Source organism: Gambusia affinis, linkage group LG03, assembly GCF_019740435.1.
Source record: "Gambusia affinis linkage group LG03, SWU_Gaff_1.0, whole genome shotgun sequence".
In the NCBI taxonomy this organism is placed as follows: domain Eukaryota; kingdom Metazoa; phylum Chordata; class Actinopteri; order Cyprinodontiformes; family Poeciliidae; genus Gambusia; species Gambusia affinis.
The window spans coordinates 32,330,518-32,349,359 of NC_057870.1; the positions used below are offsets into that span (position 1 = coordinate 32,330,518).

The following is an 18,842-nucleotide window of genomic DNA, read 5'->3' on the forward strand; positions in this document are numbered from 1 at the left end:
ACTGTCTCACCCAGGACCAGAACCAGAACTCTTCACATTAACCCACACAGACACAGCAACAGGTCAAAGGTCAGATAACTTTATTGTGAATGGTTGAACCGTCACATGATCAAAACAGCCATCCACCAGGCCAATAGGAGCAGGGGGGCGGGGTTACCATGGCAGCATTTAAAGTGACAGAGTGACAGTTTAACATCTCAGATTTTGCTAGCATTCCTCATTCACATCAATGGGCAGTGTTAGCTTGGAGCTAACTGTTGCTGATGATCAGCTGGGTGTTTGCATAGATTCTGATTGGCCCACAGTGCAACTCGGACCAATCAGACTTCAGTAACAGCAAAGGGGCGGTGCTTGTAAACATGCGACCCAGGTGCTTCTGTTTAACAGCTTGGGGGCCTTGAAGATACAACTCTGTTTAACAGATAAGAAGCTGTGGAGGAGAGCTCCACCTAGAGGCATAAGAAGGAACTACAGTCTTTGGTTGCCTAGAACACCTGGTAGGCTAAATACTGCCTGTAAAGGTCACAGGTCGGCTCTGACTCATCCCCTGGACAGGAGAGGACCAATCAGGTCAGAGCTCCTCCCACGCCTCGGCCTCCTAATAAGGTGTTGACCCCTCCCACTCCAGCAGGTACTGGACCGTCCCTTGACGTGTGACCCGGCGGGCCAGAACCTGGTACCGCTCGCCGTTGGTCAGCCGGCCCGCTGCGCCAAAGTACGAGGATATGGAGGAGTGAAGAATGGAGGAGTCAGAGGTGATGTGGGCGGAGTCAGACAGGAAGCAGGAGGGCTCAGAGGTCAAGTGGGTGGGGTCATCAGACGGCTCATCCCACACCTCGCTGCGATTGGCCCACTGGCTGTAGCTGTTGCTAGGCAACTTCCTCTTCCTGCTGCCCACTCTGCTCCTGTGGAGAGACATCAGGTCAGCCCAGGTGTTAACCCGGCTGTTGCCCTGGTAACCGGCCGAAGGCCAGAGGGTTACCTGCAGCGAGAGGAGCCGGATCCAGAGTCCCAGTTGACGCTGACGCTCCGGGAGCTGCTGAGGAGGAAGAGGGTGAGCACCACAGAGGAAGACCTGAACTTTGACCTGCCACAGCTCACCTCTGGCGGCTCCGCAGCTCATCCAGTGAGAAGTCAAAGATGGTGGCCATCTTGGAGGTCCAGCTGCAGCTCAGCTCGCTCTGCAATGACATACAGGTGAGGTTAGACCGGACCGGACCAGGCCTGACCCAATCTAAAAACCACAGAAGAAGAAGAGGCTTACGGTGGGAATGGCGTCCTCAAGCAACCATTTGGACTTCTTCTTCTTCCTCTCAGCCAGAACACTGGAACCAACACAGAACCCATCAGAACCCTGCTGGTTCCATCCAGCTGACAGGCTGCTTTCAGAACCAACAACCGGGTTTTGGTCCTCAGGACCTGACCCAGACACCTGGGGATCCCCGGATTCCTGCAGAACCCTCTGGACCTGGGGTAAACCTGGGGACAGCAGAACTCACCTGGTGGCGGGCTTCTTGGAGCCCCGCCCAGCGTCGCTCTGAGCGCGCTCAGGAAACAGCTTGGAGGGGGGGCTGGGGGGGACGCGGGTCCTCAGGCAGAAGATGCATTTCCTCTTCTTCATCTCCTTCCCACACAGAAACCTGGAGACAAACGTCCACACGTCTCAGAGTCCAACCCACCAGAGGACACGCGTCCAGAACCAGGCCCAAAACAGGAGCTGGCCCGGTTCTGGATACAGGAACAGTCGGACCCAGCTGCTTACTTGCTCTTGTACTTGTTCAGGGCGTCCAGCAGGTGCTGCCCCCTTTCTGCTGGAGGACTGTTGGACAGCTGAGGACACAGAGACAGGAGGAGTCAGGGTTGGTCTGTCTGGGTCGGAACCAGGTGGGGCGGTTCTGTTACCTTTCCCAGCTGCAGATGATCCCAGTTAGCGGAGACGAAGGCCAGAATCTCGTCCAGCTCAAAGTATTTCTTCTTGCTGCTGATGGACAGGTTGTAGAGCGCCAAGTGGACGACGTCCACCCAGCGCAGAGACAGACGGCGCACGTACTCACTTCCTCTGTTACACACGGCGCACAGGAACAGATAGAACCTGGAGAACCAGCAGAACCATCAAAACCAATGGAACCACCGGATGCAGACGTCCCTCCAGCGTCTCTCTAGGACACGCTGAAGGCTTCCTCGGACACCAGGAAGGTGTTTGAGGCCCAGGAAGGCCTTGAACTCCTCACCAGGAAGGCATCCATCCTGACCAGATGCTCCTCAACTGGCTCCTCTCGATGTGAAGGAGCAGCGGCTCTACTCTGAGTCCCTTCTGGATGACTGAGCTGCTCTCTCTAAGGGAGAGCCCAGACACCCTACAGAGAAAACCCATTTTGACTGCTCATTTTGGATCCGTGACCTCGTTCTTTGTGTCATGACACAGAGCTCGTGATCATGAGCTTTGGGAAGGAACATAGATCAACCGGTAAACTGAGAGCGTTGCTTTTTGACTTCACCATGATAGATCGGTGCAGTGCCCGCTTCACTGCAGACACTGCACCGATCCACCTGTCGATCTACCGCTCCATTTTTACCTTCATTTGTGACCAAAATCCCAAAATACTTTAACTCCTCCACTTAGGGTAGGACGTTTTCCTCAACCTGGAGAAGGCACTCTATCCTTTTCTGGCTCGAGACGATGGCCTCGGTTTCCGAGGCACTGATCCTTATCACCTCGGCCGGCAATCCAAGAGAACTGCCCTGGATGTCCATTGCAGAGTGAAGGCCATGGACTACATAAGGAAGACCATCCCCGCTGCAATAACTGGAACTGAAATAAAAGCGAAGCCACAAATGCTAATGTGGCACCGCTAGGATCAGTAGAGCTCAACTCTGAAATATTGTGTCTTAAGTTGCTCAAATGCTAACTGTGATTATGTTTGGCAATGTCCCTTTTCTAAACTGGTACATTTTGTTGAAAGGTGCCTAACACTGTCACTTCTAACCTTGTTACATTACCAAGTCATAATTAGCTCTGCTTCACATAGTATTGTATTAATGTTACTAGTAGATATCACATTGTGGTTACAGTAGCCATACTTATTGTCACCTGCAGGAGCCTGAACTCTTAATTGTTCTCCTTTTTGTTGTTTTTCTACACATTCAAATCTCTTTGGGTTGTAGTTGCTGCTGCTTTTTATAGTGGCTGGGGCCTTAAACTTACTACCTTACGTACATTATGTTAGCAATGCACACTTGTTGTGTTTTCTGCGTTCTGATCCTTCTGTTTCCAGAGGATCTTATTACATCTAAAAAATGGAGCATTTGAATCTTAGTTTTGACAATATTGTACAGCAAAGCATTACTATTTTTACTTTATTTCATCATCTTAGTGTTCAGCTTCCATTTTACTCAGCTAGCCGTCTCTGCCTCCAACACAAGTCAACATTACCACATATATTTTTTAAATTAGTTCTGAGTACACAAACCTCAACAAGTAGGAAAAGGGGCATTGCTATATTGATATGCAAATTAACTTTACTGAAAGGTTAGTACATAAGAACAGGAAGGGCAGATTTCTATAGAAGGGATAATTGATGGAACAGCGGTATTCTTTATAAATGTATACGCCCCTAATGAAGATGTTCCAGGGTTTATTAAGTCAGTTTTCAATATGATTACAGCTCCTGTCTGTTGATAATGGGGGGGGATTTTAATTGTGTAATGTCAAACCTAGATAGGCAACCAGCCTCTCAGACCCCCATATCTAAGATGGGTAAAATGCTTAAAAATATGTCTGTGGAAACTGGATTAGTGGACGTATGGCGATCCAAATACCCAAAGGAGACATTTTACATTTTACTCAAACCGACATGCATCTTACTCACGAATAGATTACTTTTTTACTGCCAAGGCTGAGCTACACAGAATTGAGGATATCACAATATTGCCCATCACAATCTCTGACCACGCACCTGTTACTCTCCAGTGGAATATAGGATTGACCCCATCATTTAAGCAATGGAGACTTAATACCTCCCTTCTTAATGACAAGGAATTCATTGATTTTGTTAAATCTGACCTCAAAAATGATTTGGACATAAACAACACCCCTGATACATCTCCTATCATGCTGTGGGACTGTGCAAAGGCCTATTTAAGAGGTAGAATCATCTCCTACACCACAGCAAAAAAAAGACAAAAAGCAGCCAAACAGAAATATTTAGAAGATAAAATTCGAGATCTGGATCTTCAACATAAAAAGACTAGAGGACCCAGGAATATGAATGATTTGAATACATCGTGTAGAGAGCTCCAAGATTTATTATCAGAAAAGATAGAAGGTAACCTTCGTTTTGCTAAGCAGCAGCATTATGAAAATGGAAATAGAGCGAGCAGACTTCTGGCCTTCAGACTTAAAAAACAACAAATGTTGTTCAAAAGCTGAAATCGGGTAATAAATCCATCTTAAAACCAAAGGATATTGATGAAACATTTACAGAAGGTTTTACACCGAGACACTGACACTTGCAGTGATGAGAATAAAATAGGTGACTACTTACAAAATATACAAATTTCAGAATTATCTGATACTGTAGCTAAACAATTAGATAAGATAATTCAAGTAGAATTATCTTATCTAATTCTTATTAAAAATAATAAGAGTCCTGGCCCCGATGGTTTCATAAATGAATTCTATAAATGTTTCATAGACATCGTTACTCCACTTTTATTGGAAGCATAACGCTTTTCTTTAGAAACTAAAACAATGGCGCCGTCCTGGTCTGATGCCACAATTGTTGTATTACATAAAGAAGGTAAAGATCCACTGACTGCGGGTCGTATCGGCCATTATCCATGCTGAATGGGGACGGACGCATTCTAACTGGTATTCTGGCAAGACGATTAAATGTCATAATAAATCAAATCATACATCCAGATCAAACCGGATTTATTGTCGGGAGGCACTATGGAAATAATCTGCATCGTTTATTAAATATTATGTCTCACCAAAAAGAAAATAAAGCTATGACAGCTGTAATATCTTTAGACGCCCAAAAGGCTTTTGATTGTGTGTCGTGGAAATACCTTATTCAAACATTAAAGAGGTTTAAATTTGGGCCCAAGTTCATAGATTGGATACATACATTATATTCATCCCACAAGCGGCTGGAAGAGTTAATGGTTTCAGGTCGGCAGGTTTCCAGTTGGAACGCAGATGCAGACACAGCTGTCCTTTGTCACCTCTTTTGTTTGCAATTAGCATCGAGCCATTAGCCCAGCTTATCAGGGACAACGATGAAATTAAAGGGATTCTGATTGGCACAGAGGAACACAAAATATCTCTGTATGCAGATGATGTACTTCTGTATCTGTCTGATCCTACATCATCAATACCACGTCTGAGGGAAATGATTTCTGTTTATGGACATTTTTCTGGCTATAAAATAAATGTTGATAAGACAGAGGCAATGGATGTCAACAGCAATATTCCACTGGGGGTTAAACAACAGAGCAGCGACAGAGAAAACCTTCTAATCCATTACCAGAAAGGGGGAGGAGATAAAACATTAATAGCAAAGTTATATAGTGTATTTCTGTCAATGAACCTTAACGAAACCACTTGGACCAAACAAAGATGGGAGGCAGAGACGGCCAAAATAATCTCTGACGAGGCTGGGAGGGAGTCTGGACTGAGGCTCAGAGGTACAAACTCAAATAGGTGGCGGGAATAGAAATGGAAAATTATTAGCAGATATTTCAGGACCCCAGATGTGGTTGCCAAGATGGATCCTAAAGTACCAAGTTTGTGTTGGTCCCCAATCAGACACAGATTGTTTGGTCATGCCCCAAACTTCAAAACTTTAGGATGAGGTGTACAGAACTATAAACCATATCTTCCCAGGAGTTACACCAAAGGATGTTACAGTTGCGCTACTTGGTATTTTACCAGATGGTTTGTAAGGACGAGCCAAAGCATTTCTGTTAAATGTCCTTTTTACAGCAGCCCTGAAATGCATCACAATCAGGTGGATGCAGCTGGAGCCTCTTTCCTACGACTTATGGGTTCAAAAAGTAAGGGAATTGTATAGAATGGAAAAGATAACCTACTCATTAAGACTTCAAAAAAAGACTTTTATCCTGCGCTGGGGGCCAGCAGAAGCAATGTTGATGTAAATAAACCCAACATGTTTGTCTCTTGGCATTTGGTGTTTAGTTATCCAGCCCAAAGCAATTGCAGTTATGTTAACCAACCCAACAACATCCATAGCCTTAAGGTACTCCGGGAGAATTTCATCCACCCCCTTTGGGCTGCCAGGTCTGACCGGCATCCTCCCCCACCAGCGGAGCCAACTCACCACCAGGTAGTGGTCAGTGGACAGAACCTCTCTTCACCCGAGTGTCCAAGACATTCGGCTGCAGATCCGATGAAACGATGACAAAGTCGATCATCGAACTGCAGCCTAGCGTGTCCTGGTGCCAAGTGCACATATGGACACCCTTATGCTTGAACATGGTGTTCGTTATGGACAATCCATGACCAGCACAGAAGTCCAACAACAGAACACCACTCGAGTTCAGATCGGGGGGGGCGTTCCTCCCAACCACGCCCCTCCAGGCCTCACTGTCGTTGCCCAAGTGAGCGTTGAAATCCCCCAGCAGAACAAGGAAGTCCCCAGGTGGAGCACTCTCCAGTACCCCCTCTAGGGACTCCAAAAAGGGTGGGTAACCTGAGCTGTCGTTTGGCCCGTAAGCACAAACGACAGTCAGGACCCGTCCCCCCACCCGTAGGCGGAGGGAGGCTACCCTCTCGTTCACCAGGGTAAACGCCAACGTACAGGTGCCAAGATGGGGAGCAACAAGTATACCCACTCCTGCCCGACGCCTCTCACCTTGGGCAACTCCAGAGTGGAAGTATGTCCAGCTCAAGGAGACTGGTTCCAGAATCAGAGCCATGCGTCCAGGTGAGACCGACTATTTCTAGCCGGAACCTCTCAGCCTCACACACTAGCTCCGCCTCCTTCCCCACCAGAGAGGTCAAAGTAGAGCCCTCTGGCCCTGATAGGGCCCATTCTAACCTCGGCGGAGCCAATGCAGCTGGAAAGACCATGGATTTTGGGGAAGTAGCAGACACCATGTGTGTCTGTGCATACTGTTGTTTCCAGATGTGAACATGACTAGATTTCTGGCAGTTAGCTACTTATTGGTAAATGGTCAAAAGCTGTTGGTGGTTAGAGGTTGCCTGGCTCTGAGGAAATGAGCCATTCTATCCAGGTGCCCTCAGGGCCACACCAAGACCCACCTGTCCCCGAACATCATGGCGTCCTGCAGGCTCTGGGTGCAGGCCTCATGGAACCACTGCTGACACCTGAAGCACTGCAGCATCTTCAGGTACCACCTGCAGACACAGCATCATCAGCACCCAGGTAACAGCCAGCACCTGCAGAGAGCTCTCTGATTGGTCGCCTTACTCTCCAGGCCCGCCGCAGTAGCAGTAACAATGCTGCTGATTGGTCCGATGCTGAGAGTCCCAGTTCAACGCTGCCAGATCGTACGGCAGAACCTGCTTCATCGCCCACAGTGCCTTAGCTATCGGACCCTTCCTCAGGGCGCCCCCCTTCTGAGAGAGAGGGAGAGGGTGGAATTAGAATGAGGGGAGAGAGACGGTGCCATAGTGGACAGAGGACGGCTGGTACCCGGACAGCCAGAGCGAAGACACAGCGCCTGCAGAACCAGGGGCTGAGCTCGGTGGCGCTGCCCTCTACTGGAGGAACATGGCACAGCTGGTGGAAACCTGAAACAGAGCAGCTGATGTAACAAGGCCGCTGCCCTCTATAGGCCCACATGCTCACTGCAGCCTCACCTAGCTACCAGGACAAAAACAGCAGACTCACCAATGCCACACTTTCCACAGATCAGGATGCCATTGTTCGGCTCCAATTGGCTGCCGGAATTAGGCTCCGCCCCCTGGCATACAGAGCAGCGAGGCTCCTCCCCTGGGATTCCAGCTGCAATGTGACTGGACAGATTTTAGTAGCTGAATGAGACAAACAGCGCCCCTTCTAACCCAAACCGGTCCTGGACCCCACTGATGAATGATGACCCTAGGATCCCCTCACCGTGTTGTATATCCTTCCAAAGGACCCAGAACTTGGAGTTGTCCTCAAATGTGACGAAGCAGCTCTGCCTTTGAGGGCTCACCTGTCCACCAATCAGAGCATCAGACTCAGAGCTCCAGGGCAATCAAAGCAGAGTGCTGACAGTTTGCAGATAAACTCACCTTCTGGATCTTTCCCACATAGTAGAGACCATCGGACCAACGGCAGAGAACAAACTGACCCTCGCTCAGGTGAGGCTCCGCCCCCTCATCGTCCTCTAGGACTCCGGTGCTGTGGCAAGCCCCGCCCCCTGGATACACCTGAGGCTCCAGACTGCAGAAGGATTCGGTTAGATCCTCAAACATCCTGCTGACAGACAGGTGAGACACCTGAGTCTCCAGGCTCCTGAAGGATTCAGTCTGCTTCCTAAACGACCGACAGACAGATGGAGAAACAGACAGTTGCTCAGTCTGCGGCTGTGATTCATTCCTGGACTGTCAGGGGGTTTCTGACAGGTCGGAGCATGCGCAGTACATCCTTTAATGATAAACCGTTAACTAACCTGTTAACCACAGAAAGCAGCACACCCTGAGCCGGTAAAGCCTCTATTAACTCCGGTAATAACTCTTTTAAGAGCTGCGGTAGTAACACCGGTAACCTAACTCTAACCCGTTACTGCCAGTAGCTACCGTCTTCCTCTCTGGTTCAGCTCCGGACCCAGTTCTTATCATAGTTTCTACATTCAGACGTCTGACACTGAGGTGTTCTGACAGACAAACTGGGTCGGGCCGAGCCGGACCGGTGTCAGCCAGCAGAACCCGGCCCGGTCTCACCTCCACTGAAGCGGTCACGGTCTGTCCTCTTCCCGGTCCTATGCGAGCCGCTCAGGGTCCGGTGGCCGTGATACAGTCAGGGGTTCGGTACCGGCTCAGAAAGTCTCTGGGTCCGCTCTATCCTTAGTCTCCGTCTGGTTCTCCTGTTTCTGTTTCGCGGCACTGAACTTCAAACTCTCTCAGCGGCCATTTTTTTCTTTTTCCCGCGAATCACAGCCTGTTCTTTTTACGCTGTCGGCTTGGTCACGTGACCGCAGTGGAGCGCTGCGGTAAACGGTCCGGGCTGTGTTTATTATATATATATATATATATATATATATATATATATATATATATATATATATATATATATATATATATATATATATATATATATATATATATATATATATATATATATATCTATATATATATATATGACTCGGACTGAATCCATAGTAAACATTATGTTATGTTTACTATGGAACAAACTGAAAACAGGGCTGAATAACTGAACCTACTCTGTGTTGAGGTCCAATGGCTCTCAGGTGGTTTGGTGGATCTGAGGTGAAAATCTGACAGAACTGGATCAGAGCCAAAACTACGGAAGAGGATTAGGGCCACTGAAAAAAAAAGGCCCAGAAAAAAAAAATCTCAGAATTTTCATGTAAAAAACAAAACAAAAAAATCAGTGACTGCGAAAAAACAGTAAAAAATTCCGTGGCCCAGAAAAAAACAAACAAACAAAAAAATCTGTGTCCTGTTTGTCTGCACACTAACAGATGAGAAAGGACAATTATTTACTCTGCACATCAACGTTAAGTGACCCTTTACATTGGTGAAGAGATCCTACGATCAGATCTACAGCCAGCCGCAGATCGGTGCATATATAAACGTTGATGTCACTTTATACCATAGTTTCTGTCCTCCACTGAACTAAAAGTTACACAATTAAACACAGCAGACATCTTATTTAGAAGGTGGCTGACATTCAGGTAACCTTAGTTTCATTGTAAAATTTTTAAACAGAACAATAAAATAAACGCACCAAACATTTACGGGACAATTCCACTTTGTTCATCAGTGTGATTTAACTTTGTAAATCAGTTTATTCCTATAACCGCGTGAGCTAACAAACATGCTAACCCTAGCCATAAGCGTTCGGCTTTAGACGCCAAACTATCTCATTTAATTTACTCACCTTTTGTTCTTCCATTAGTGCAGTAGCAGCTTCGGGGACTCCTCTGGCACGTAAAAAGTCACTTAAATCAGACATTTTCTCCAGAACGTTAGCTGTCCGCCACAACTCGCGTCTGTGGTTCTGAAGCTGGTTGCTTGCTGGCGTCCATCAGTCAGAATTCTGGTTTCTGAGATTTTTTTTTTCAGTGGCCCTAATCCTCTTCCGTACAAAACGAGGCTAAATAAACACTATGAAAAATCAAAATTTTCTGACCATTGGTCTGCATATTAAAGTTCTGGAGAGGATTAGGGTTCTTATTTTCATGTCAGAACTTCTTTTCTATGGTTATTCTCAGTCAGGCCGGTTCGGTCCAGGACAGTTTAATAAATCCCACAGTCACTCATCAATATGACACAGAGTTGATAATCAAATAGCACACAGAGGCTCAGGAATGGATCAGAACAATTTATTAAAGAGGAAAGTTTCTCTGGTCCAGGTTCTGGGCCCGGTTCAGGACTCTGGTCTTCTGGGTCGTATCTTCATCTCAGTGAACCGCAGCGAGTACTGCCAGCCGGTCCAGCTGGACCATTCCACACCGTCAGCGTAGGAGGCGTGGCCTCCTCTCAGGTACTGTCCATTCAGGTTGGAGGTATGGCAGTTCCGGTACCACCACGCCCCCTGGTAGTACGCCGCACAATTGTTCTCAGATTGGTCCTGGTCTCGATCTTTGGTGGTGAACCGCATCCCCGAGTGCTTCAGGAGAGAGTCTCCTGTAGGAGGCAGAAGGTAAGGACGGTTTGGTACGCTGCGGTACTGGGTTGTACTGTGTGGTCCTGTGTGGTCCAGTACCTGCCGTTCCAGAGTAGCCGTCTATGGTCAGTGGGTACCCGTCCTCCTCCGGGTTCACTGAGTCTCGACCAACAGAGAAATCCGAGTAGCGAGCGAATGCAGTGGCGTTATCAAAGTCAGCCATGTCGATACGCAACTCGTAGCCTCCTGACCTGGTGAGGGTGTAGATCCTGTGTAGGCCTGAAACGGGCAGCGTGACAGTTAGCATGCTAAGAGTGACAGATAGAATGCTGAGAGTGAGAGTTAGCATGCTAAGAGGGAAAGTTAGCATGCTGAGAGTGGCAGTTAGCATGCTAAGAGTGAGAGTTAGCATGCTAAGTGGGAAAGTTAGCATGCTAAGAGTGAGAATTAGCATGCTAAAGTGTCTCATTCAGACGTCCATGTTCTGGTCAGAGTTCATGTTTCTGCAGCTAGCTGACGCTTCTATCTTAACATTAGAGTCATCTTTAATCACCATAAACCAAAAGTAAATTATAAAAGACTAACAATGTAATTTTTGATAGAGTCCTTTTTGAAGATTATATTTTTGAACTGCCTTTTTTAAAAATTTCTATTTTTGCAAATATCAAATTTTTTTTTTTTCCATAAATCTATCAGCTGAGGTGTTGGAGAGGTGAAGCTCCAGGAGACATTCTGAACTTTAAATCAGAGCCGTTAGGCGTTTAATCTGGAGATAAGCATTAATACTGGGGCCCTGATGGCTGAAAAATGTAATCTTAAAAAAGTCTCTTAAAAGACGCTCTGACGACTCCGATTGGTCCGTCAGAGCGTCTCTGTGCTCTGATTGGTCCAGGTGAAGCCGGGCCCACCCAGCCAGTGCTCCCCGGTGGTCGTCCCGAAGCCGTCCCTGTAGGCCTCCCAGCCTCTGAAGAAGTTCACGGAGCCGTCCTCCCTCCTCTGGATCACCTGCGAGACGCACAGGGACATTAGAGGACAGCGGCGTCTCGCCATGTGGAGACAGGTGGACCTGTCCCGCTGTGACCAGCGGGGGGCACCGCTGTGTTTGTACCGTCCAGCCTCCGCCGTCGGTGCTCAGGTCGCAGTAGACCATGAAACCCTCAGGGTCGTGGGTTGGGAACACAGAATAGACTCCGTCCACGGAGACGCCGGATGCCAGGACATCGCTGCAGTCTCTGGGCTGGACGGCTGTGGAGACAGGTTGCCATGGAAACAATCAGAGCCCCGTGAACAACAGCTGTTGCTCAAGTTACCCGAGTCTCACTTGTCTGGGCGATGTTGCGACTTAGCTCGCTCTTCAGCCTCCCCAGGCTCTCCGTCTCCCTCTTCAGGCCGAGCAGAGAATCGCTGCAGCTCTCAGCCAGCTTCAGGATGTCGGAGTGGCTGTCAGACAGCACCTGGACAGGTGGACAGACCCGATTGGTTAATGCTCCACTGGTCCGGTCTGATTTGCCGAAGCTGTGCTGGCTGATGATGTCACAGCCCGGTGTGACTCTACCTGGATGATGCGGCTCTGCTCGTTCTGCAGGCGGTCCATGCGCTGGTCCAGAGCACCTTGATCCCTCTTCAGCAAATCGGCCTCCAGCCTCAGGTTGTGGGCGTGGCCTGAGAGCATCTTCAGGTCGTCCCCCAGCTTCTGGACGGCCCCCCCGTTCCCGTGGTCGTCTGCGTTGCGATTGGTCAGTGCGTGCAGCAGCGAGCCGTGCAGCGCCTCCAGCCGCAGGAAGTCCTGGCTCAGGTCGGGACAGGCGGGGTCCAGGAAGACGCTGACAGGCTCGCCGTCCGCCACGCGGGAGATGGTCACCAGGGCGCCTGATTCTGAAGAGCCGGCAGAGACGGCTGGCGTGGAGGCTCCGCCACTGTTACCATGACAACGGCAGGTGAAGGTGCAGCCGGAGACACGGTCAAGTGAGCAGAGAAGACAGGTGCGTTACCTGCTGAAGATGGGCAGAGGGAGCTGGTGGAGATGGAGGACCGTCACTGTTGCCGTGACGACCGCTGCCATGGCGAACACCACGCCTACCGACCATAAGAGGAAGGTGCAGCACCTCTGAACACACACACACACACACACACTCAGCATGGTGTACAGAACCGGGACTCGGATCTATGCAACCTCAGAGTCCAGTGGACTGTAAAAGTATCCCTACCCCTGCTGATAGGTCCAGACCGGAGTCAGACTGGTTGGCTCAGGCCAACCGGCTGGTCGGCTCCGATCCGGTCCGATCCGGTCCGGTTGTTTCCTCCCATATTGATGTAATTGGGTTTTTTTAAATTGCGTTCTGTCCCTTTAAGCCGGTTTGAGCTGAAACTGGGTCAAAGCTTCAGCCAGCAGGGGTGTGAATACTTTCCCCAGGGTGTTGCTCAGAGGCTCGTCAGCAGATCAGTGACGCTGACAGCTGCTGCAGATTAGCCACACCCTGATCTGACGGATTAAGTGCAGATTAACACGGCCTACTGACCTTTGACCTGCGGGGCCTCCTGCCGTCCAGCTCTGAGCTGCTGTTGTTCATCACGGTCCAGTCGTCGTTCAGCATCATTCTGGCAAACACACCTGGATTATTTAAAGGGCCAGTATGTGTTTTCCAGGCACATATTGCTGCCCCTTTAATGTACGGGGTGAGAGGTCAGAGGTCACATGTCTTCATCTCTTCTGGTTCTCCACATGCCAACAAATCAGTAATAGATACTGTTGCCATGGAGGCTGTTGCTGTGTTGCTCAGTGTCATCAAGATTAATTGAAAAGTAAACATCACAGAAATGAAGGGCATGACCTTTGACCTTTGTAAGCTCCAGTATTCAGAAATTGATTTTCTGTCCAATCTGTCTCCTGGGCTTGGCCACCTTCAGGCTACTTGGTCTGATGATCTTTACACAGAGATTGACAATGAAATGTGGCAAACTATTCTAGAAAGCATCTACAAACTTATGAGTTTGAGCCGGACACAGAACTGTCCAGTGTCCAGTCGTCCATAGAGCCCACTGGTCCTAAAGCAAACTGGCCCGAATCTTTCCGGACGTGGATTCAAGTTGAGTGAAGTGTGTTTTGGGTCCAGCCACTCAGCCATATGTTTTGGACCTGTTCCTCCTCATCTCAATGTTGGAAATCTGTTTTTGACTCACTTTCTGTAATGACCTGGACCACAGCACAGCCTTCTCCACTCACTGCTGCATGTGGGGTTAGAACCCTAACCAGTCACTGTCGCCCCATCATGGCTGGACGTATTATACTGATGCACTGGAAGAATCCTCTCCCACCCACACACTCTCACTGGATAAAAGACGCCCTTTCATTCATGAAACTGGAAAAAATCAGGCGTATTGTCAAAGGCTCTGGATCACATTCTCAAGAATTGGGTCACCATTTCTGGACCATGTTGTCTTTGACACTCGATGTGACCCTATGAGTGGTGATGCAAACACCATTTATAGAAGTCTCAATACATTAAGCCACTTAGGTTCCCCGTTTTAGTTGTTTTCTGGTTAATTTATATTTTATTTACTTTATGTTACCTCTGTTGTTTATTTATTTATTTATTTTTTAGTTACCTACTATTTATCCACGTACTTCTGGAAATAATTGCTAGGTTTTGTTTGTTTGCCTTGTTTTATTTTTGGTTCTTGTTTTGTCATTTATAGGTTTGTGCTTATTCTCCAAAGTTCTGACTGGAATGTCTATGTATGTTGTTAATTGTTTTGTAAAAATCAGAAATAAAAAATAAAGAAAAAAAGAAATTGATTTTATTGCGAGCTGCAGACACTTTGGATAACAAGGTAACCGCTAATATGAAAGTGGATCTGAAATCGCTGTTCTAGTTTTATTTTAATTCTGCTTTTAACTTTTCTACGGTTTGGAAATTTGAAAAATGTTCAGAATAAAATCCTCCAGAACAGAATAATCACTTTTCCTGAGGTTCCTAGAGCTCCCCCTGCTGGCCTGGAGCTCCAAACTTCAGAAATACAGTCACCAGGTTTATAAAGGCCCCCAGCGGTTCTGGTTCTGGTCACATGGGGGTTCTGAGACTCTGCTGCTGGACCAGAACCAGCTGAAGACCCACATCCGGGCCAGTAGAACCTGAGGAGGTCCAGCTGTCTCTGAGACCAACAGAACCTCCAGCTGCAGTTCTGGCCCGGTTCTGGCCCGGTTAGCCTCTTGGCAGGTTCTGCTATGTTCTAATCTAATCAGCTCTGAGCCTTTGACCCGATTCAGGCCGAATCTAGGTGAGGAGCTGCCAGAAACTTCCTCTCCGAGGTCCGGCCCGCTTCAAGGTCCGAACTGCAGAACCAAACCAAAGTTTGGATCAGTTGTTCTGCAGGTCACTCTATTAGAACCAGTCTGGACCTGCAGCAGAACTTCTGACACAAAGCCATCAAGGTCGGTCTGGGAGTGGATCAGAACCGGATCCAGCCTCCTGCCAGCTACACCCCCTCCCCCAACCATTCACTGACCTGCCGGGGTTCAGGGTCCAGTAGAACCAGTAGAACTCCTCAGAACTTGATGCTGGTTCTGTTCAGCTCAGAGAATCTGCTCTGCTAATCCCATCAGCGCCGAGGATTTATCCTCCAGCTGGACGCCACTGAGCATGCTCAGTAGGGTGGCACCTGGGAGGGCCTAGTTCTTCCAGGTCCGGCTCCAGGTCCAGATCCAGGTTTGTGCTGGTTTTACTCTTCGGTTCCTTTCTTCAGTTTTCACTGGTGGACTAAAGGACTCTAGGTAGGGGGTTAGGGCTGTTTAACACAAAATCAGGTGAACAACAATGATGTTCCAAAACTTGCAACTGATTTATGAATAGATGCATTAGTTAATTGACCAGCTGGGATATAGATTTCATTTAAACCAATTATGAGTAGTTATAAAGAAAATTGGAGATATCTCAGTTTTTATTTTGACTGGTCATAATTCTAATCATAGGTATCTTAAATGTACTTTTAGATGGGAGATATTTCAGACTGAACAGATTGAGATTCTGCTCTGCCTCCAGCAGCACTGTGAGCTTTTTCTAAGTCGTCTTAAATGTTTGTCTCTTGGCAGAGCAAAAAGGGAAACAGTTTGCAGATTTCTGCAGTAAGTTCTTCCTTAATGCCACTCTCTTTCTACATTCAGGTATCTTCTGAATATTTAATGCAGTCAGCTGTTTGGGCAGCCCCAGGGGGCCTTATGCACAGTTTATTTATCCAGATATCTGATCAGTCATAATTAAGCTCCAGATATCTTGAATTATAATTACCGATGTGTGACTCTTAAGATGACGAATCATTTCAGAAATATTCAATCACGTTTTGAAGATTTCTGGATTTATGTTTCTCTCTAGACAGTATTAAACTCCAAAAATCTGAAATTATCATTTAGGACAGATAGAAAGCGTTTGTGTCAAAACTAATTTTTAGTTAGCTAGAATGTAATTATTGACACCGAGACTGATTTCATTTGAAATCTTCCTGCCGTAGCCGTATGTACGGTTCGCCACGCTGCCAGCAGGGGGAGCAGAGGAGCCACTGACAGACGGGAGACCGCAGAAGGAGAGGAACTGCATTCACCGTCAGTTTGAGACTTTTTCACCTGTTTAACAGAAAACACCTGGTCTCCATGGCAACTGGACGCGTAGTGGAGGTGTACCTGGACCTGCTTTCGCAGCCTTGCAGAGCCGTCCACATCCTGCTGACCCGCACCAAGATCCCGCACCGGGTCCACAGCGTGGCTCTGCGGAAAGGTGTGCAGTTACCAGTCTAAACAGTTAGCAGGTTAACGAGTTACCTGTCCTATTAAGTACTCAGCATGTTAACTAACCAGTTCATTGAGCCGTTGATCCGGTCCACTCATTGAAGAACTGAACCGTTCCTGCTCTGGACTTTGATCCGTTGAACTCCGATCTAGTTTCTCCGAATTCCATGTAAATTCTGATTGTTTAAAGGTTTATTTATGACCCTGAGGACTGGAAGAAATATTGCCAAAGTTTAACAGTTGGACTCGGTTCGGAGGAGTCGGCTCTTGGGTTCGGCTCATGAAACGACCCGGTGATGGTTAGACTGTTAGAGTTTTGATCGGTAAGGTAGTTTCATCTGAATGCCTGATGCTTGCAGGGGAACACAGAACCTCGGAGTTCTCCAAGCTGAACCCCATGCAGAAGGTACCGGTGCTGGTGGACGGCGGCTTCGTCCTCACGGAGAGGTGCACTTTCACCTGCATGACCTTTGACCTTTAACATGCTAACAGAGTCTGAGGTGGAGCTGTGGGGTTTCTGTTCATCTCTCACCTGTCTGCCTGCTGCAGTGACGCCATCCTGAAGTACCTGGCCACCACGTTCGACATCCCTGAACACTGGTATCCATGGCAACCGGAGCGACGCGCACGCGTGGACGAGTACATGGCTTGGCACCATAGCAACACCAGACCGCATGCTGCCAAGGTGTTCATACTGGAGGTAAACCTGAAGTTATCTTTGGACCTAAAGAGGAACAATCTAGAGTTATAGGTCTAGTTATAGATCTAGAATTACATATCTAGAGTCAGTGCACAGCTTTAGTTATTACAATTCAAACTTAGAGATCAGCCTGAAACCTGGAGTAATGATGACCTCTGACCTCTGACCCTTCAGAGCCACATAAAGATGGTCACAAAGTCGGCCTTCTATCAGCTGAAGAACATCTAGATGACTAATTTCTCAGTGAGATCTAGAGAAACTCATCCAGTCGCATCGATTCTGTCAACAAATCAATCCTCCAGCTGCAGCTGGTCCAGAACGCTGCTGCTGGAGTTCTGACCAGAACCAGGAAGTTAGAGCCCATCAGCCCAGTTCTCCAGAACCTCCACTGGACCCTGTAGCTCAGAGAATAAATTTTAGATCCTGTTAGTTTCTAAATCACTGAACGGATCAGAACCACAACACATTAAAGATCTGCTGCTGTTGGGTCGACCTTCCAGACCCCTCAGGTTCTGGTTCTGGTTCTGTTCTGCATCCAGAACCAGAACCAAATGAGGAGAAGAAGCTTTCAGCTTCTATGCACCACAAATCTGGAATAAACTCCCAGAAAACTGTAAACCAGCAGAAACACTGAGATCCTTTAAATCCAGACTAAAACTAGCTGTTAGAGTTTTATTGGAAACGTGATCAATAATCAATAATCGATTTAATGATGGATGTCATGTTTGATTCTGTTGCAGGACTTTCTATGATGTAAAGCTCTTTGAAAAGCTTTGCTGCTGAAATATGCAGAGAAAATTGATTGATTATAAACACACACACTTCCTGGAAACACACGCCGCCCCTCTGACTCCGCCCCTCCCATGTGGCTCCACCCCCCAGGTTCTGCTCCCTGCTCAGCTCGGCGGCCCGGTGGACCAGCGCCGTCTGGACCGGGCCCTGTCGGACCTTGACGTCACGCTGGAGCGACTGGAGTCCATGTTCCTGCGGCGCCAGCCGTTCCTCTGCGGTGATGACATCACCGTGGCCGACCTGCTCGCCGTCTGCGAGCTCATGCAGGTGAGCTGGTGTCTGGTGAGAAGGGGCGGGGCTCGGCCGGTTCTGAGCGCGCTCACTGTGTGTCTGCAGCCTCTGGGAAGTGGGCGGGACATCCTAAAGGACCGCCCCCCGCTGCGGCGCTGGAGGAGCCGTGTCCAATCAGCCGTTGGCGAGACATTTGATGACGCTCACGCCGTGCTGTTCGCCGTCAGAGACCGCCGCAGCGCCAGGCTGTGACCTCACCAAGGGGGTGGAGCCTCTTCATCAGGACCGGTGTTCTAGATTAACTCAGGTGTGCCCAGAACCGGTCCTGTGTGAACATCTGTCCCTCTGTGCCGGCAGCGCATTGCAGCCAGAGAGGATCTGATCATTTCCACGGAGCTTCTGATCGATTTCTCAGTAAAAACAACTCAGATAATCATGTCAAGGTTGTAACATTTAGTTTAATCGGCAGCTGTTGTTTACCAAATTGTAAAGTAATTGAATAAACAAGGTCTTCTGA

At 48.1% G+C, this 18,842-nt stretch overlaps 3 protein-coding genes across 7 annotated transcripts; 1 reads left to right on the forward strand and 2 right to left on the reverse strand.

The window, feature by feature from the left end:
* Window positions 1–63: 63 nt before the first annotated feature.
* On the reverse strand, window positions 64–9,163 carry phf19 (PHD finger protein 19). 4 transcript variants are annotated; one of them, XM_044112341.1, is made up of 14 exons: window positions 8,915–9,163; window positions 8,264–8,447; window positions 8,103–8,184; window positions 7,878–7,991; window positions 7,680–7,777; window positions 7,455–7,603; window positions 7,286–7,381; window positions 1,903–2,092; window positions 1,763–1,830; window positions 1,500–1,640; window positions 1,265–1,325; window positions 1,102–1,181; window positions 983–1,039; window positions 64–905 (listed from the first exon to the last, which is right to left on the reverse strand). In XM_044112341.1, the coding sequence occupies exons 2-14, from the start codon at window positions 8,444–8,446 to the stop codon at window positions 599–601; spliced, it is 1,626 nt and encodes a 541-aa protein (XP_043968276.1). In that variant the 5' UTR covers window position 8,447; window positions 8,915–9,163; the 3' UTR covers window positions 64–598. The 4 variants fall into 4 exon arrangements, with proteins under 4 accessions (XP_043968276.1, XP_043968275.1, XP_043968277.1 ...); XM_044112340.1 differs by having other exon boundaries at window positions 8,264–8,450; XM_044112342.1 differs by having other exon boundaries at window positions 983–1,036; window positions 8,264–8,507.
* A 1,362-nt stretch (window positions 9,164–10,525) lies between these two features.
* Window positions 10,526–16,520, reverse strand: fibcd1a (fibrinogen C domain containing 1a). 2 transcript variants are annotated; one of them, XM_044112346.1, is made up of 10 exons: window positions 16,441–16,520; window positions 15,330–15,608; window positions 13,343–13,421; window positions 12,815–12,930; window positions 12,379–12,739; window positions 12,145–12,277; window positions 11,932–12,068; window positions 11,732–11,828; window positions 10,923–11,102; window positions 10,526–10,843 (listed from the first exon to the last, which is right to left on the reverse strand). In XM_044112346.1, the coding sequence occupies exons 3-10, from the start codon at window positions 13,418–13,420 to the stop codon at window positions 10,584–10,586; spliced, it is 1,362 nt and encodes a 453-aa protein (XP_043968281.1). In that variant the 5' UTR covers window position 13,421; window positions 15,330–15,608; window positions 16,441–16,520; the 3' UTR covers window positions 10,526–10,583. The 2 variants fall into 2 exon arrangements, with proteins under 2 accessions (XP_043968281.1, XP_043968282.1); XM_044112347.1 differs by having other exon boundaries at window positions 15,330–15,590; window positions 16,441–16,503.
* gstt2 (glutathione S-transferase theta 2) lies at window positions 16,353–18,842 on the forward strand. The gene is made up of 5 exons (XM_044112376.1): window positions 16,353–16,591; window positions 16,962–17,049; window positions 17,152–17,302; window positions 18,185–18,361; window positions 18,431–18,842. The coding sequence occupies exons 1-5, from the start codon at window positions 16,468–16,470 to the stop codon at window positions 18,575–18,577; spliced, it is 687 nt and encodes a 228-aa protein (XP_043968311.1). The 5' UTR covers window positions 16,353–16,467; the 3' UTR covers window positions 18,578–18,842.

Excerpts from the sequence above, each read along its gene's own strand:
- fibcd1a (XM_044112346.1), bottom strand. The coding sequence starts at position 13,420 with ATGATGCTGAACGACGACTGGACCGTGATGAACAACAGCAGCTCAGAG. Across the intron at positions 12,069-12,144 it reads TCGCAACATCGCCCAGACAA|CCGTCCAGCCCAGAGACTGC; the intron begins GTGAGACTCGGG and ends CTGTCTCCACAG. Across the intron at positions 10,844-10,922 it reads CGGCTACTCTGGAACGGCAG|GAGACTCTCTCCTGAAGCAC; the intron begins GTACTGGACCAC and ends TGCCTCCTACAG.
- gstt2 (XM_044112376.1), top strand. The coding sequence starts at position 16,468 with ATGGCAACTGGACGCGTAGTGGAGGTGTACCTGGACCTGCTTTCGCAG. Across the intron at positions 17,303-18,184 it reads CCAAGGTGTTCATACTGGAG|GTTCTGCTCCCTGCTCAGCT; the intron begins GTAAACCTGAAG and ends TCCACCCCCCAG. Across the intron at positions 18,362-18,430 it reads CCGTCTGCGAGCTCATGCAG|CCTCTGGGAAGTGGGCGGGA; the intron begins GTGAGCTGGTGT and ends GTGTGTCTGCAG.
- phf19 (XM_044112341.1), bottom strand. The coding sequence starts at position 8,446 with ATGTTTGAGGATCTAACCGAATCCTTCTGCAGTCTGGAGCCTCAGGTG. Across the intron at positions 2,093-7,285 it reads GCCATGATGTTCGGGGACAG|GTTCTATCTGTTCCTGTGCG; the intron begins GTGGGTCTTGGT and ends CTGGTTCTCCAG. Across the intron at positions 1,326-1,499 it reads TCCAAGAAGCCCGCCACCAG|TGTTCTGGCTGAGAGGAAGA; the intron begins GTGAGTTCTGCT and ends TGTTGGTTCCAG.